This window comes from Galendromus occidentalis, unplaced genomic scaffold, assembly GCF_000255335.2.
Source record: "Galendromus occidentalis unplaced genomic scaffold, Mocc_1.1 scf7180000077487, whole genome shotgun sequence".
Classification (NCBI taxonomy): Eukaryota; Metazoa; Arthropoda; class Arachnida; order Mesostigmata; family Phytoseiidae; genus Galendromus; species Galendromus occidentalis.
Window position 1 is genome coordinate 711,256 of NW_003805475.1, and position 17,794 is coordinate 729,049.

The 17,794-nt window shown below is 51.5% G+C and overlaps 1 protein-coding gene across 1 annotated transcript; it reads left to right on the plus strand.

Annotated features, from left to right (window-relative positions):
- Positions 1-431: 431 nt before the first annotated feature.
- Atg2 (Autophagy-related 2) lies at positions 432-8,585 on the plus strand. The gene is made up of 12 exons (XM_029112241.1): positions 432-602; positions 1,835-2,085; positions 2,244-2,507; positions 2,632-2,812; positions 3,010-3,647; positions 3,743-4,094; positions 4,247-5,232; positions 5,344-5,634; positions 5,793-5,959; positions 6,078-6,364; positions 6,442-6,733; positions 6,869-8,585. Exons 1-12 carry the CDS (start codon positions 432-434, stop codon positions 8,266-8,268), a joined length of 5,280 nt encoding a protein of 1,759 aa, XP_028968074.1. The 3' UTR covers positions 8,269-8,585.
- Positions 8,586-17,794: the final 9,209 nt, after the last annotated feature.

The window sequence follows — 17,794 nt, forward strand, 5'->3', positions numbered from 1 at the left end:
TTTCCGGCAGAGTTCGCGATCTGCTGGCGGAGCACTGGTCAGCCAGCTGCCGGTCAGTCGGTGGCTCATCGGCGCGTGCTCGGAGTTCCGATAGCATTCGCCTCAATCGCTGCAGCCATCATCTGCGGTTTGACAAGAAGACGTGAGGGTGTGATCGATCGGCGGCGAGTCGGAAAAATCTCCCCGCAATCAAATGGTGACCCTCACACGTCGCTAACCCGACGGAATCGGGATTAATTTGCGCTTCAGATGGAGAGTTTAAATGCTGCGCATTCGCTCGTCGCTGTAGCGATCTAGCCGCCAGCGATCATCTGGTGGAGTTGTGTTTGATGGTACTCTCAGTGTGAGAGCGAAGAAACCACAGGGAGCAAGCGAAGCTTTGGTGCGTGATTATGGTGTTCATCGGAGGCTCGTCCTGAACGAAAAAGACAATGAGTTGGCAGGGTGTCACTCGAGCTGTTCAAATCAGACTATGTCGTTACGTGCTTCAACGATACTTGGGACAATTTCTACTCGAGAAAATCTCTTTGGACCAGCTAAGCGTAGATTTGTCATCGAGCAGTGGAAATGCTGAAATCAAATCCGTTTACCTGGATGTCAAGGTATGCTGTCGTACAGGTTGTAGTCGCGTCAAACTCTCCTATCGAACCTTATCTGAGGAAGACCGAGCAGAGACTTCGTAAACTGTTGCACTAGAATGAACCCGACGTCTTTTAGTTTTCTTTCGAAAAGCCGTCAGAATTCGGCGATGTGTCTCTAAAAGCGTACGTTGAAGCTTGCCCGCAGCAGTCGATGCGTTCTAGTAAGTCTGATGTAGGAAAGGAGTTGTTCAAGACAATATTCGCAATTTCGAATCTCATGTTCGAACCGTGGTTTTGACCGTCATCTGCGTTGTTCTACGCCGTTTCTGGATATCCAGTGCGTAGTCATCAGCTGCTTGAGCTCGAATTCAGTAGCGCATCCCCACCCGAATGACACAATGGCATGAGCTCCAACGTTGCTTAGGTCGAGAGACCCCGATCGGTCAGGAGCTCAGGTCCCGAATAAGTTCGTGGAGCGAGGAAAAAAACTCCCAAAGTGCGCACTCATATCGTTTGCCAGAAATTTTCTGCCGAAGGTCGTTCTCGAGCTGCCGCGGAGATTCACAGACATGCAGCGCGTATCGCAACACTACAATGCGAAATAGCGGGATAGCGAAACTTCAGCGATATTCGATGTAGACTGACCCTTCCTCGACCGCGTTCCGGAAAACCATAACATGATTATCTTGCGTCGAATGAAGATCCTGGAACGAGAGCATGGCTGAGCAATCCCATCAAATCTCGAGAAAAACCTTTCGGTCCGAAGTCGATGATCCGATTGCGGAATGACTGAGAGTTGAACAAGGAATTCGTAATCCCTGATTGTAAATACAGATCACGGGTACTCGGAGCTCGAGCTCCCAAACAGGGCGGAATCGTCTCATGGATTTTAGTAAATTAATACTGTTATCATGACTATTATCATACATCGGAGCCGAACCGCCGGAGTTCAGATCCCCTACGCACTTGAGTACGCTACAAAGTATTCTTCAGAGCCCGCTTGAGCAAGATGGGCAGCTTTTCGTAATTGCTCCTATTCGGGCGGCTCGGATCTTTCTCGTAAACGGCTCGTGAGGATCGAACGCGTTCAACTGTCCCTCTGAATCGCTGATGAAAATACTTGACACGGATGCGAACAGCGACGGTGGCGTGCGCCTGGAGAGCCGAATGGGGTTCGACCTTATCATATCAACACCCGAGCCAGAGATGCTTGAGCGACACGGACGGATTTTGAAGGTGTTCATTCTTTCCAGGGTCTCAATGAGCTCAGCGAAGCAAACCATTGGCCCATATTGTTCGTCGATGGGTTCATCGGCTCCGTATGCGTCGAGGTTCCCTGGATCACGATGCTCAAAGACAATTCCCATGTCCGAGTTGAAGGGCTTCAACTCACAGTCCAGCCCAAGAGCTGGGCTGAAGATCTCTCTCTCTTCGAGAGCATGTACTCATCGATGATGAGCTCGAAGCAAATGGCCGAGGAAATATTCAAGGAGAGCATATCAGAGCAAGACGTGAGTAGAGAGATCAAGGGATGAGGGTAGTCTCGCGATTAGAATCGCCAAAGGACCACGGTCGGCTGAGCCAACCCAGAGAAACGATCGTTGTCCATAAACATGTTAAGAATTATTCCTCTGATCGAATAATGCCCCCACAGATGCAAAGACCTCAATATCTGACCGGCCTGGAGCAAATAATTGACACAATGTTCAATCGAGTGATTGTGACTTTTGAGAACACGACCCTGAGGGTTGAGCACCTCATCCACTCGAATCAGTCGCATTACTGGACCGCTTTGGAAGTTCGAATCGACCGGTTCGAATACCACGACGCGCTCGCTAGCAGCGAGGATACTTCGCTTCCGGAGGAACACGTCACTCGTTCCACGAAGAAGGCCACGGTCCGCAACGTGGAGCTGCTGGTTGACAAGTAAGTCGGTGTGGTACCCACTGCAGATAGACGACACCTTTGCGCAGCTAGGGAGGATTTTTTCTCCCTGAATGCTTCCTGCAGATTTCGATTTTCCGATAACTGAATTCCTCCTTCCGCACAGATTCAATAGCGCTGAACGTAATGAAATCAACCCCGACAAAAAATGCGGAGCCCTGTGCGCGAACAGTCCCGAGATCGATTCGAAACCCGTTCTGTTCGCCTCCCTCAAAGGCGACCAAGAAGTCGAAATCAGCATCGAGAAAGGCACTGAAGACGACTCGAGTCCTAAAATTGGCGTACAGGTAGGTTTCGCGATGCCGGAGATCCCCTCGGCTGGGCTAGGGAGTGCACAAGTCCCTGTTTCCGGGGGGAGCAACTCGAGCTCGGGGCCGACGGGGTCTCTCGGTCTTCGTCCCATGATGCCCTTGCCCCTCAATCTCATACTCCGTGAGGTCGTGGACGATCGCCCCAAACGTCACCTCGCGCTGTTCCGCTTCAGGTGTGTCTCTCTGAGCTGCCGATTTTCATAGAGCCGCGGCAGATCATGATGCTGAGTGCCCTCATAGGCTCGTTCGTCGGCGCAACGAGCAACGAGAATCTTCATCAAGAGTCGCCCTGTAAAGCTCTGAGCTCAGCCGACTTCGCGCTCATGGAGCAAGATCTCCAGGCTCTGAAACAGAGCAATTTGATGCTGGGTAGCCCCCCGCTGGGCGCCCTGGGCACACTCCATACCTGGGCTGGGGAGCAGGAAGAAATTCATTACTTCCCGATGAGTTCTTCGGCCGATGAATCGACCATATCGCTCACCTCGCAGCATCCCATGAGTGTCCAAACTGAGTTCAATCTGAAGATCGGAATCGTTTTCATGGTGATCCTCGAGGATACAGAAAACACGCCAGATAAGAGCGGTCATTTCTTCAATGAAACGAACGGGGTCTCCCTCAGGGATGTGATAATGGTAGCGACTCCCGACTTCCTACCCTATAAACATTTTCGACTAGCTCTCTATCCGGTCACGTTGAACGGACGGACCAAATCGTCAAGCTCTCACAAGGTCCTCGAAATCGGCGCGACGGTAGCCAACGCGCAGCTGGTACGGTCTGACCGTACGTGGATCGAAAGCATCCTCACGAGTCAGCTCTGTGCCGCAGCTGATGAAGGTGAGTAGCGACGATTGTCAGGAAGTGTCTTATCCATTGAATCGCTGCTGTCTAACTCTCGGATCACGTTAGTAGTTCCTCCATTCCTAATTCCGACGTTTATGCAGGTGGTGATAGTCCGTTCATGAGACTGAAAGTCAACCATGTCTCAGACCACTCGATGTCCTCCGAGGTGACGAACGTCAGCTGCGCCTTCGGGGCTATCCACATGAAATACGATCGCTTGCTGGAATCCAGAATCATAGAGATGTTCGAAGCGACGCCAGCTCATAGCAAGAAATCACCAAAGAAGTTCGGAAGCTCTTCGGGTCCAGCGCACGAGCTGAATCTGAGCCTAACGTGCCCACAGCTGAGCTGTGAACTACGTTTCCAAGCACTTGAAGTAGCCAATGTGCAGCGGAAACTCAGACCGGATGTTCTCATCGTGAGTTTAAAAAAACTAATTCTAGCCTGAAGATTCTAGCCAGATTTATCATTATCGCCGAACGAGTGGGTTTTCGGCTATTTCGGGGCTACGTGTGTCGTTCCCGCCTCTTGGGGCTCGGTGCTGAATGAATTTATCCATTTTTGCCGCAGCTGACTTTGGAGACGATAACGGTTGATGGAAAAATATCGAACGACGTGAGCAACGAAATCAAAATTCTCTTCGAAGAAGGCTACGTGGACTATCGAATGGGTGGAGAGGCCGATCTCATACAGATTGCCCGCGTGTTCTCCGAAACCAAAGTCGACGATGGAGCACGTTGTAACGCCAGCATAGTAATTCAGATCAACGCCGCCGAACACGGAAACCTTCTGAACGAGGGCTACATGCTCGATTCTATGCATCAAAGCTCGATTCGGATGAAAGCGCACGACACAATGTCCATGTCGTTCTACGGCAAGCTCCAGGAAGAGGGTCCATTCGTGACCCGACGAGTCATGTACGACCGGGAGAAGGCGGGAACCGAAGAGGTGATCCTCGCCGGTGACAGAAAGCAAATGCAAACTTTCTTCGAAAACTGTGCGGGTTATTCGAGAATCGTTGTCGATATAGCACTCCCTTGCGTAGTGACGGAGTTCGCGAACCGTGAACTCTTTGAAATCGTCTACAACAGGGTGCTGACAGATCTCTTCTACATACCAAACTCGGAAAGTCAGCGCTCGAAGAAGTCGCACGAGTTCGAAGTACGGCAGAACTTTTTCGGGAACACCGAAAAGAGCTACATCGATGAGAAGTTCTTTTACTCGACGACGGACGGAACCGAAGATCTCCAAGCCCACAAACCGGTCAAACAGAACCTACTTTCGCTGTCGATGACCGTCAATGAAGGGAGTGTGCTTCTAGGCCATGGGCATCCGGACAAGGAGGAATTCTATTCGTTCCAGTTGAATCCCAGACAACTGCATTTCTATCTTGTTAGTGGTTATCAAGGGGACCCGAACGTGAGTTTCGTGCTACTCCATTCGACCGATACGGAAGTGTTCCATTCAGGATGCACTAGCGAGCCTAAGCCCACGCACGAGAAACTCGACAAGGGAATGGTGCTCCCAAGCTCGGGGAGTCGTCGACTTCTGAGTCGGTGAGTCGCCGTTTGGAGAGTTCCCTCAGCCAATATCACAAGGAATGAGTCCTTCCCCTACTGTATGTTCATTCGATTTTCAAAATTAAGCGTCGTTTTTGCCGTCTGCAGAATACCGAAGGAAACGTTCGGAAGGTACCGAGCTACCGACCCTCCCCAGGAGATGCTCTGCATCACGGTCAAAATTTGCGCGAATCCCAACGTGAAGTTGAAGAACGTCACATTAGCTGTCAGCATCGCAGATACCGTTTGGCGCCACGTAGCGGCGCCCGCACGGCATTTCTGGATTACCCAGCTGATTGAGCTCTTCACTGTTAGGGACTTCCCTGTGGCTGGTCATATACCGTCGTCTGTGATAACTGAACTTCACTTCAGTCTCGAGAAGTCCATCATTGATTACCGGTGAGGACCGGCAGCGATCCCCGCTCGATGGTCTGAGTTTATTTATTTGAGTTGATTCGCTCGGAATGAAACCGAGCGACCCTGTTTTACGTGAGGCGGCACGTCGGATCGATACGGCCGTCGACCACCTCTGAAAACTCTTTCCTCTTATCTTCCAGCCCTTTGCATATACCTTATAACACGATCGTTAGCATGGAGAATTTTTCGCTATCAAGCAACATAACGCCAAAAGCGACAACGTCAACTTTGCGTCTGATTCTGGAGGATACCTCTCTCTTCGTCGCGAATTCCTCGGATAAGGTGTCGCCTACCAACATACCTAGAGGTGGGATTCCGTTCCACGACGGAACGAACTTCGTGTCGTGAATGATTGAAGTCTGTTGAGGGAATATCGATAGCCGAGCTCGTTCATCAGCCTACTTCACCCCATACCGCTCTTCCAGACTATGTGTGCTTGGTGAACGCCGGCCTGGTGAATCTCTGTCTAGTTATCACTGAAACGCGCTCGGCTGCAGCGAAAACCTGTCCGACCGTTGCATTCACGGCATCAAACGACGCAATCCATGTCAGAACGTGCTCAGACTCGTTGTTCGCTCTGCAAAGTCTCATAACATATCTGGCGGCGGATGGCGATCTGGCTCCTGAGAAAGAGAGAAGCCCTAAGCCTTCCGAGAGTCTTCCCTGCGAATCTGGTCTCCGAGAATTTCCACCTGCGTCCCCTCTCGACCAGGTGAGCTTGGAATTCGGCACGAACCCTCTCGTAAGGAAGTCCATCGTTTCGGTGATCTAATCGTACGCTATCCACAGGCTTTGTCCGAGGAACCTTCCTTGAATATGAATGAGATGATGGAGGATGCCATGTGCGAGAGCTTCTCCGAACGAGCTGTCGACTCTCATAGCTCCTCGAGGTCCCTGTACGTGGAGCAAGGTCGAGAACCTTCGCCTCCTGAGGGACCCAAAGTTTACTACAACCCGAAAGACGACGATTTTCTCTTGCTAGAAGATCTCCCCGGTTCTGGACTGTTGAAGCAGAAGGGGCAGGATGACGTCCGGGTCCTGAACGGTGAAGATATCGTCATGATAGATGATTTCCTCAAAAGTAAGTTCACGCCACAACTCTAAAATTTAGACTCGATTAATTTTCCCGCCACTCGGAGCTTGTGACAACAACCAATATTTCGGTGTTGTGCGTCGAGTGGGTTCGCTAATGCTTCGTGCGTGCCATTGATTACAGTACCGACTGGTAAGACAGATCAGCTGAAAGCTCCGACCGGATATCCTGACCCTGTAGAGAGTTACACCTTGAAGGAAATGACGCTCATTTGGCACATTTACGGTGGCAGCGATTTCGGACAGGCTCGATGTTCAGACACGAAACTCGGTCCGCTGCCCTCATTGGGCGGAGCGGGTCGGAACGCGGACCAGCTCATGGAACTGACCATGACGAAAGTCCAGTTCCGGCACGAAGTCTACCCCCCGGATCAGAAGAAAACCTCGCGACAGTGTCTCTTCATCAAGGATATCCAGATCAAAGACAAAGTTGCCACATCCGAGATGAACAAATTCCTCTACCAGTTCAGCAACGATTCTCTACCGAAACAGTCAAACGCCAACATGCTGACGCTCAAGATTACTCACATTGCTTCCGACAACGAGTGTTCTATATTCATGTCGCTCAAACCGTTACGTCTCAACATAGATCAGGAAGCGCTCATGTTTCTCCGCACATTCTTCGGCGAATTGCAAGCCATGGCCGGGGAAGACGTTTGCCCTAACCAGCCGTGTCCGTCGCCCCCGACGTCTTCGAACTACGGATCTCGACGCCCCCCGAGAATCTACATTCGATCGTTTGAGTTCACTCCTGAAGTTCCTATCCGTCTAGACTACCACGGTAGACACGTCGACCTCGACAGCGGAGCGATCGCTGGTGTTCTGATGGGTATCGGACAATTCACGTGGCTGGAGCTCAAACTCAAGAGGCTCGTCAACAAGCATGGCATTCTCGGCTTCGACAGGCTCGTGCAGTACGCCATTCAGGAGTGGATAAACGACATAAAGAAACACCAGGTCCAGAACGTCATCGGCGGCGTGGGTCCCATGCATTCGATCGTGCAGCTGTGCAGCGGAGTCAAAGACCTCTTCTGGTTGCCTGTCGAACAATATCGCAAAGACGGTCAGATCGTCCGCGGCCTCCAGAGAGGCACTCACAGCTTCACCACGAACGCCGCCATCGCATTCCTCGAACTCACCGGGAAAGCGATCGGTACGATCCAGCACGCCGCCGAGTTAGCGTACAACCTCCTGTCCCCAACAGCCAACGTACCGATTTCATCGGGAATTTCCGAACAGCCTGTCGACATCCGTGAAGGCTTGAATAACGCCTACCTCGTCATGGCAAACGGCATAAACGATACCGCGCGCCACATCGTGCAAGCCGCAGCCACAGACACGAGAGCCAGGGGAATCACTGGCGCGGTCGGCGAGGTCCTCCGCCTTGTTCCCCCGGCGCTCGTTAAACCTGTGATCGACGTGACCGCGGCCACGAGCAACGTCATCAACGGAGTCAAGTATCAGTTGGCTCCTGAATGCCGAGACGAAGAGATCGCTACGTGGAAGAGGTCTGAACTTAAGTAGTCAGTCGACTGTACATTGACCTTCCCGGGAGGTGCATGAGCAAGGTGTTGTGAGGTGATCCAATCTTTCTTAGTACGGATTAGATTCAAGCGGGGTTATCTGTGCGAAGACCACCGGCCTCATTCATAGTATTGACTGCTACCTGATAAATAGTGTAGTTTCGCAGCGTTGTATACGATTAAGCAAATAGTTCAGGCATGCCGACTCCGGCCGCGAAAAAGGGAGAGTGAGTGAAATACGCTCCGCGACATACGTTTTCCATTTTTGTACCTCGAATTGTCACTGGACGAAGGATTCGAACTGAGCAGAAGAGGTGGGAAACTAGTCTTATTCTTAAATATGTTGATAAATAACTCAGCTTCGATGCAAAGTGGACTTTAAGATTTTCGTGGCTGCTCTGTGAATGTTCGTATGTATATATTTGAGCAGGATTAATAAACGAATCCCTATTTTTCGAGCCATATCGCGAGACAAAGTTCCCTTGGGTTATAATTAGAGCTCGGACGTTCAGGCATTCTTCTATGATACCTATGTCTTCTCCATCGAATAAACCTTTCGTTTTCCCGTTGCCCGCGACCGAAAAGCCTTTTGAGCCACCCAGAGGCCGAATTCCGGGAATTCTGCGGTTCAGGGTATACGAAGGGATTCGGCGATAGAGAGAATCGGCGAACCCTTGCTCCAAGAACACATCTTGTTCCCGATAGAATCCGATGGCCCGCCAAATTTTTTTCAAATGATGTTAAATGCTACCTATCAGACCAGCCTCGTTTACTCACCGATGGGACTCCGGAAGAACGCGTCAAATTCTCGTCAAACGGCACCGACGAACGGTTTGATGCGGCGCTCGCCCTGCCTATCACGCCTGTCCTGCCTAGTTCTGATGCCTACTCTAGGTAGGGTATTCCAGTGCTTTTTCGCCTGCCATTCTCGGCATTTTTCAGTGCCTAGACTTCCGAGCTCTATTTAAAATTCATCACCTATGTATCGAACGTGATCGAGAGAGATCCGTCTTTCTCCTGCAGCGCTTGTCACTCGGGAATCAGACATCGCATGGCATTGGACCGGTGGTCACGAGAAGGGTCGGCAGCTCGAGACAGAAGCCTCAGATTTATCTCAAGTACCGCGCCGGTGTCTGGGGGAACGCCGGATTCAGTTCCTCTCCATCGAGGGTTTCGGAGGGGTTCGGAAGAATATGGACAGAGGGAAGACAGAGGAAATCAATTGACCATATTCCCCGTGGTGGAGGAGGTTCGGTGTACTCGGCCGGAGCTTCAAATCCGTCTGTACACGATGAGACGAGAGGAGAAGCGAAGGTCAAACAAGCATGTAACCTGCGGCTTCCAGTCGACGTCTCGATGCCGCGCGCTTCTCGCGCCGCGCGCTTCTCGCGCCGCGCGCCGTCCGCTGTCAGACGAAAAGCCCGTCCTGGCTGATCAAGAACTCGGCCATTTCCAGCTTTCCCTCCCTTGCACCCGTCGGAACCTATTCATTCAGGGGGTGATTGAGGATCTCAAATCCCTAAGACGCGTCGATGAATGATAGGGACGCAGGCCGAAGAAGAGGTGGAGCGTATCGGAAGCTGGGGTCGTCCGCTTGCGTCGTCGTGCCAATCAGTGTGATCTTCTCGCAGAGACGAGATGCGATCCATCGGCGAACTCCCACACAGAGCCCGGTCCGGGGGGAACTATCAAGAAATTCCCATGTTAGGTGTTCCCTCCCCTAGGAATCCCAACTCGTTCAGAACAAGGGAGAGGGAGCGCCCGATTCGACTCAGGCTCTCAGAAAAGATCATCAGCCCCGATGTCTCTTTATATTCGCGCTCTCATCGACAGACCAACTCCTTGACCAATTTCTTCAATTCTCGGACTTCTCACGTTTGAGAAAATGCACGAGAATCTCATGGCATTCCACTGCACGCATCGGAACGCACGGGCTCTCAGCCTGTAACGGTGAATGAGAGCTCGATCTCATGCCTGGCTGACGGTCCATCTGACAGCGAGTTGAATTTGACACCCGCCAGGGGGCGTAGTCCACGATCGTCTGCACGTCACGACTAACAAGCAAGATGGCGACCTAGTAGTGTGTTGTGGTGGTGGTGTCGTCGTCTATGGAAGGTGGTGGCCGGATAGGATCTTGTAATCGGACTCGAGTCCGCTAGCCCCCAGGCCGCTTTCCAGGCCAGTGTCGAATCTGGGGAGCGACGATCGACTCATCCTCGTGCCTGTCAGAGTGGAGCTCTACTTCGAGTTTCGTTGCCAGAATAAAATTGGCTCTGTCCAGGGATGTACCTCCTCCCGGGTGTGGAACTTCTCCGTGGAGTGGTGTAGCAGCAAGAGCGAACTCTTGACAGGAATCCGACTGTAGAAACGCCGGATAGTATGGATTCCGATCTGGAGACATTGGAACTCTGTCCGTCGGACGAGTACAATTTCCTCAAGGTATGTTCGAGCATCTGGACGCGGCAATTCAAGAATGATGGCCCATTTCTCCCTTCGTCTTCGATCAAACGACCGCCTGTTCAGTTACGATCGCCGCTGTCGAAGTCGGCTGAAACGGCGAGCACCGGTACGGTAATCTGCAGATGATCCGCGTTTTTTAAAGAACCAATTCTGGCGTGATGTAGAGGAGCTTGTGTGAGTACGAAGGGGATCTCGTGCCCGCCAGATTATCTCTTTACCTAAAGGCACAAACAAAACCGAACGCACAGACGTCGGTAGGCGAACGCGGGAAGCATGAATCAAGCTATTCGCTAGTTGGAAATCTCCCCTCTACGAGAACATCATTCGCTGACATTCGTGCGATAACTCGACATCCGAGACTCGATGGAGAAAGGGAGGTCCGAGACTTGGAGAACCGGCGAAAAAAGTGACAGATGTGGAAAAGAGTCTGCCGATGACCGCAGGGAAAACTTCGATGCTCTCTATGAAATGATTCTGACCGGAAAGCTCCCGATAAGCGGCAGGGACAAGCGAATATTTCCACTGATAGGGAATCTTTCTCATAGGGGACGGATCACGTCGCTGACAGGGCTTTTCCCGTCATTAAGAGATTTCCCACGTTTGAGGAAGAGCTCTGTGTTTCCGAGGAACGACCACTCAGGAAAGCCGTGACAACTACTCCGGCCCGCATCTCTGGCGAGGCAGAGATGACTCACGAGGGAATGCACGGGGAAAGCGATGTTTGACAGGCACCGGCATACCGTTAGGAGCGTGATCTCCTTCAGTTACCTATGTCCCCGGGTATGCTGCATACTCCGATGGTGAGCGCATGAGCGCCAATAGAGTTCGGAATCGGGGCTTCGAACCTTCACTTCTGTGACTCCTCTGGATAGAATCCGATCATTCCTATCTTGACGCCGACTCAGCATTGGGTAATTGCTATTCGGTATAACGGTATCTCACTGTGCTCACGTTCATGCGTGGGAAGCGACGATTATAACTTTGGATTTACAACAACACTGCTGGTGGCAGGAGTAATACCTTCCAGCAGACAATCGGAGAGCATACTGAACTGAGTGCGAGCCAGCCGGAGGGCTCAATTCCACAGAGCCTCCCCAACAATTGATCGGAAGCTGATCCTTCATTTTTTCCATCGACCCTCGGCTCTCCTTCCATCCTTGAGAAAACGTGTTTACCTTGGATGAGTTTTCTCGGTCCATTAATTTTCATGGATCGGAGCATATTCCGAGAAAATAATGGCTATCATAATTCTGATGAATTATTGCTTTAAATAGATGAGCGGTAGTTTGTTCAAGTCGTCGTGAGGATTGTGATTCTCGCCGCTTCGAATGTGTTTCGTAGAATATACTCTCGCTAAATGTTCGGCGAATGGCATGCTCCCCGGCTCAGTTGCTTGGCTTCGTCGGTCTCAATACGAGCGGCGTCAAACCACACCCTAAGAGCAACAGGTTCCGTGTCGAGGTGGTGTACGATGGTCATAATTGGAATTGATGACTTGCCACTTGCTCCTCCGCCTCGGTGGGATTTCGATCGCGATGTGTCAGGCTGGAGGCTCGGGCCAGGTATCTCTCGAACAGTCCGTGTTGAGCCGAAGTTCCCGCTTTCCATCCAACTCTGCTTCTCCGATTTCTGTTGCTCCGTGAGACTCTTCGATGCTGTTGACGATGCATGTGCATTCATCTGTTTGATTCTCCAGCGCATGTTCGGATCATGACGTCAGATGTCTAACGGCGGCGCCATTTTTTTGTCAGCAGCATTCGATAGGTCGGTAGATTGGTCAGCTCTATAAACATATCACTCATCGAAAATGGGCTCATCCATTTCTGGGCTGTGGATAATGAGCCCTTGCGATAGTTGGGTACCCGTTCTGATAGCGGGGATCGTCATCTCTGGTCCGTAATCAGAGATCCTGATCTGCGGCTGTACTTCTTTGCCCACGACCTTAAGGCGCAGAAGTATGGTGAAGGTCACACACGAGCATAGAGCGAGCATAACCTTGCGTACCTACGGAACGGTCATGAGCAAGGCGAGCGAAGAATTTCACTCGAGAAAACCGCTTCTTTTTTCGGCTGCAGCAAGGAGGATGTCACGGCACCAACTGATTGGGACCTACAGAGAAATGGAGGGTGTCAGTCACAATTATCAGATTTGAGTAATTCCACCGGGAATTCCGGACGCTGATGGTCTCGGAACATCCGCTTCGGCGGGCTGCGTCGGCTCGAAACGGCTCTTCCAGGTGGAGCAATTAATTCACAAACAATGCCCAGGGCTTCCCCGGCAACAGCTGGGCGTATTACTAATGTGAGATAAGCTATCCCATGGCGTTTTTGATACTCTGGGCGTGTCCCGCGATGTTCAGTAGAGACTCCAGCCATGCTAAATATATCAGCCGGTATCTGCTCGCTGACTGTGTGAGTCGACGAGACAGCTCTGGGGTCATCGAATCCCTCCGTGATCATCGGAATGGCTCTCAACGCATCGCGTGCCCCGCACCGCTGCTTCAAAAATTCGAATAATGGAACACTAATCGGTACTTCAGTAATTGATGGCGCTCTCTACTCCATTCCCTCAACCTGAGCCGCCGTCGGTGTGGTAACGAAAGAGTCAATCATATCGGCGCTTCATTCGATCCCCTCCTCCTGCTCACTTCAATCGTATGCACCGGAGCATTGTGGTCTGAAACGGGATTATTTCGGATCGAATTCCGTGTCAAAGAGCGAGACCTCGAACTAGCGATCGGGGGGAATTTCTATATCGACGGATTGAGAAAACCGTGTCTGCCATTCGAGTACTGTGGGAAGGGGCCCCCGAGGAATCGCGGTGCATTTATGAGCTGAGTTTGAGAGACATACATATTCGACTATCGACGGAGGAGCGAGACGTCGGGCGCTTCTTTCGTCCACTGCAGTTACATGTTTGAGCTCAGGTCACCCTACGGAATTCTCTGTACGAATATGACTCGAGGCTCCACATAAGCGAGAATGGGTCTCTAGTTCATATCGAGACGCGTGACGAGACGGATAAATCTCTCCTCGCCCGTCGAGGGTGTCTAGCTTTCTTCGAGAAATTCATCCGAACCAGTCGCCGTCACACCTCGGCCGCTAGCTCCTTATACGATTCTGTGCCGCGCTAGCTTCCCGGAAGAACAAGCCGTCCCGCGTGTTCGCAATCGAAGACCGAAATCGGCTGATTAAGACGATTCTTTCACTAGTATTGCGAATACGAATTCGAGAACAGTATTCGCATACGTAGGAAAACGTCCGGGAATAATATCCGTCATCATCTATAAGTCAATCGATCATCTCCGTTCTACGTCCTTTGGTGTCTCCATGGGATTCTGCTTACGACCGCATCCGGAGACGATGGGATTTTCATTCGAATGGACGTTAGATGCGATAATTCCGTTAGAGCCAACCGTGGGATTAATTAATATCCCAATGGTGGCATGTCATCCGGAAGATTGATCTGGAATCTGTGATTGGCTCCGGATTTGCTCGACTGATCAAACTGCAGGACCTCAGCGACTCGCGGATCAAAGGCGCATTCAGGATAGGGCCAAGGGGCGATAAACCGCTCATGAATCCGTCATAACAGTCAGGTGTAAGCCTAGAGGAGGCGCGTAATCGTTTAGATTTCAAATAACAACCCCTTGCCCCCTCCTGCGCTCCCAAGAAAAAATTTAAGATCCGCCCCCGCCTGCAAATGTGATGGAATTCCCCTGGCCCCTGTCCGAGGGAGCCCGAATCCACAGAAATTACAGAAATACAGTCGCTCCTGCATTTTGTTTATGTTCCCCTCTGTATTGTCTGTTGATGGGTGGACGGTGTCGACGAATAAGTTCCGACGGTCGCTCGTCCTTACGGGTTATTGGAAAGCAAGCGAGCCCCCACGGGATTCCGCACGATGGCGGCGGCAGTACTTCAGAGGGAGCCAAGGCTTCGGCCTACGTAGGGAGAGGGACTTCGGCAACAACGATACGCGAGGATTGCCGTCGTCAGCTCATGTTGCTAGTGCGCTTGTTTTGCGGATAACCGGTGAATTGTGTGCATCGTTCCGGACGTTCCAGCGAGCTAATCGTTCGTTCGCCTTCGTTAATTCCAGTGGAGTTCAAGTGTGTGTAGTTTTCTCTCTTGAATCCGTCAACCGAGGTGCCTTCATCGCAATCGAGTCGAGGCTCCATCGTATAATCTCGTCAGCGGTTCGAAGATGTGCAGCTCTTCTGACATGCAGAGAACGTCTCGTGGTTCGCGCGGTCGGCGAAGTCTGTCCCGATGGGAACTTGAACGTCTCCCAACCATCGTACGCTCGTCACGATCTGGGTCGCCGAAGTCTTCGCTTAGGGAAGTTCATCGTAGCGCGATTCATCAACACCGTGTTATCTATTAAGGAGGCATTACCGTCAACACCGGTGCCGCCAGCGGCTGCGGAAGTCGTATCGGTTTTGTGGCCATGCATGACGGAATTCCGGCGCAACGGGAGGGTGTCGCGCTTCAGGCTCATCGACTGAAGGATGGAATCTTGTCATTCCAACAGACAACCAAACCGAAAGATTGGTGCGAGTTTTATCGACCAGTCTTGTTCCGCGCCCTGAGCGGGCTAAGATGGCTGAGGTCCTGGAGCGAAGTCTTCATGCTGATAACGTTTTATTTAAAACATCCGCAATTGCTCGAAGGCAAGGCATCACTCCTTTGTTTCACTCCGTTGTTTGTCGAGGCCTTTTGAGTCAGTCATTCCAAGCCATGAGCCAATGAGTGCCCGACGAATGGTCGGACAGCCTTGTCTAAATTCGTGTCTCGAGCATGAGAGGAGCAGTACTTCGGACAGAAAGTGTTTGGTCTTCGAGAATTTGATTCCCCTCTGCATTGATCCTTTGATCACGCTAAGGACTGGGAATTTCACCGGTGATCATTTCGTAGGATCTGCCTAGTCCGTGGAGCAAATCGCGGAAGGGGTGACCGTTGGTAGGGACGTGCGCCTTTCCTTGAGCCGTTTCCCCCGACCGTATTAAGGCTGATTTCCGGCGGCTCCCTTAATCATGCTCATATTGATGGATTCTCACCTTGATCAATGGAAATCATTCGTGAGCCTGAGCATAGTACGAGTTATGAAACTTACAATCGGTTCCAGCCGTCGAAATCGACGCAATTGTGGCTTCCCTGCCCACATTTGCCACCCACGTGGAGCAAAGCAACCCGCGTGGCAAGGAATTCTTTGACAAATTCTGTGAAGATGCCAGAACCCAATATCACCCTGTTCCAGGATGATGACGATGTCTCATCCGCCTCCAGATTACTCACATTCCTTCAATGACCGTGTATACTTATCGGGCTTGCCATCTCGAGAAAATGGAGACCTCATGTCGTTCGAGACCCTTCCTCGAGCATGATCACTGAAAGACCTGCAGTGTTGTTCGTGATTCCCGGTTCATCATCTCTCATCGGTGTCTCATAGCGGTCTCAGGGGTCTATCTAACGCGTCCCCTCCGTGTTTCCATCGAGGGGTCGTACCATGCGACCATTCCTAATATTCATCCAGTACCTCCTCGAACATTATCGGATTTGAATCACCGTAGGGCTTTCGCGCCCGCGTGCGTGAACGGCGGACGGTGGTCAAGCGCCGAGGAGTGTTGTTGATCTACATCCATAGCTCGCAGTAACCATTAGTGGCTTGGCCGCCGGCGTACGCGCACGCGCCAAGGGTGATGGCCTTTATCGCCCACGGCTTCCCAACGCGGTTCATTCTGAACTATGTATCCGTTCGTTTGGAAGCTCCTCGGTTGATTTTTCTTCCCTCCATTCTGACCGTTCCGCACCCAATCAGAAGAGGCGTCACTTCCTCCGCGTGTCTACGGAGCATTGTCGTAGATGCGGTTCGGGAATTATTGCCTCGATATATGCTTAAAGAGGGTGTGTCAGCTTATTCCATCTGTCCGCATGATCGGCGGCGGCTGTTCCTTACGGCTCAAAGTTCAGTGAGCTTGCGCTCTCCCCGGATTGTGAGATCCTCCCCATTCGCTGAGGCTGCGTACAGATTCGCTGCATTCAGAACTTCTGTACTATCGATGCAGTATTTAGGTCGAGACCCTAGGCTTGTATCCTTTCGGCGATCGAGATGGCTCGTCGGCGAAATTAATTTGCTCCGGCTGGAAGATCTGCATACGATAGTGGAGCGTCAAGGAAGGTTTCGGCGCAACGTTCTTCCGTAGGTGGTATTTATTAGCTGAGGGCTCGTGCGCGGTCGCCGCGTTCTGGCGGCGGATGATCCACGTTCGGTCAGACACCTGTCCCACCTGAACCTGGGTCAGATATTCTCGTCCATTGCTCTTGTCTTCATCCTTCAGTCCTTCTTCCATTCATCCAGGCTTCGAGGTTGGAGAACTCCGGGACTCGCTGGATATATCTGACTAAGAGAGCTCGGTGTGAGAATTCGATGGAGAATGGCTCCCGAGTATCATTTTTCGGAAACTGAATGCAAGTTCTGGAATCCTAGTTGATTGAAGGCCCTGTCTTCGACGTAATCGCCCCTCAATCGTGTGGTGCTCGTTGGGAGACTTGAACTCCGTCCGATTTTCATAACTGTGACGACGCGACGTCGACGTCTTGATCGAACGTTGGTTGCGTGAGCGCTTCGGAACCACTTCACTTCTGTCTGTTTTGGTTTTCAAGTTGAAGTCGCTCCAACGAGATCATTGCTGAAGTCCACTCACTGACTGAGAGTTAGTTCGTTCCCTATGTGGTAAGATCCAGTTCTTCGGAGAAGTGGATCGAACCTCGAGACTTAACAGAATTGCCTCGTGAACCCTTCACCAAGACAGCGTTACCGCTGTCGAGTCCTTTGTCGGGAATCCCGGCACATCATTGAATATCGGTCCAAACCATCGCGATCGCGAACCGCTCGCTGCTGCCGCTGCTGCAATACAACGGAAAACCGCTGACAGATCTTCTGTATTTCGGTATATCGCTTGACTTGCCGCTACGTTTTTCCAGTCCTTGTTCGTCGCTTTGAAGAGCTGCTGAATGGAGTTTGAATAGTTCGTGTCGAGCCGAGTCTATTTGTCGTAGTCGAAG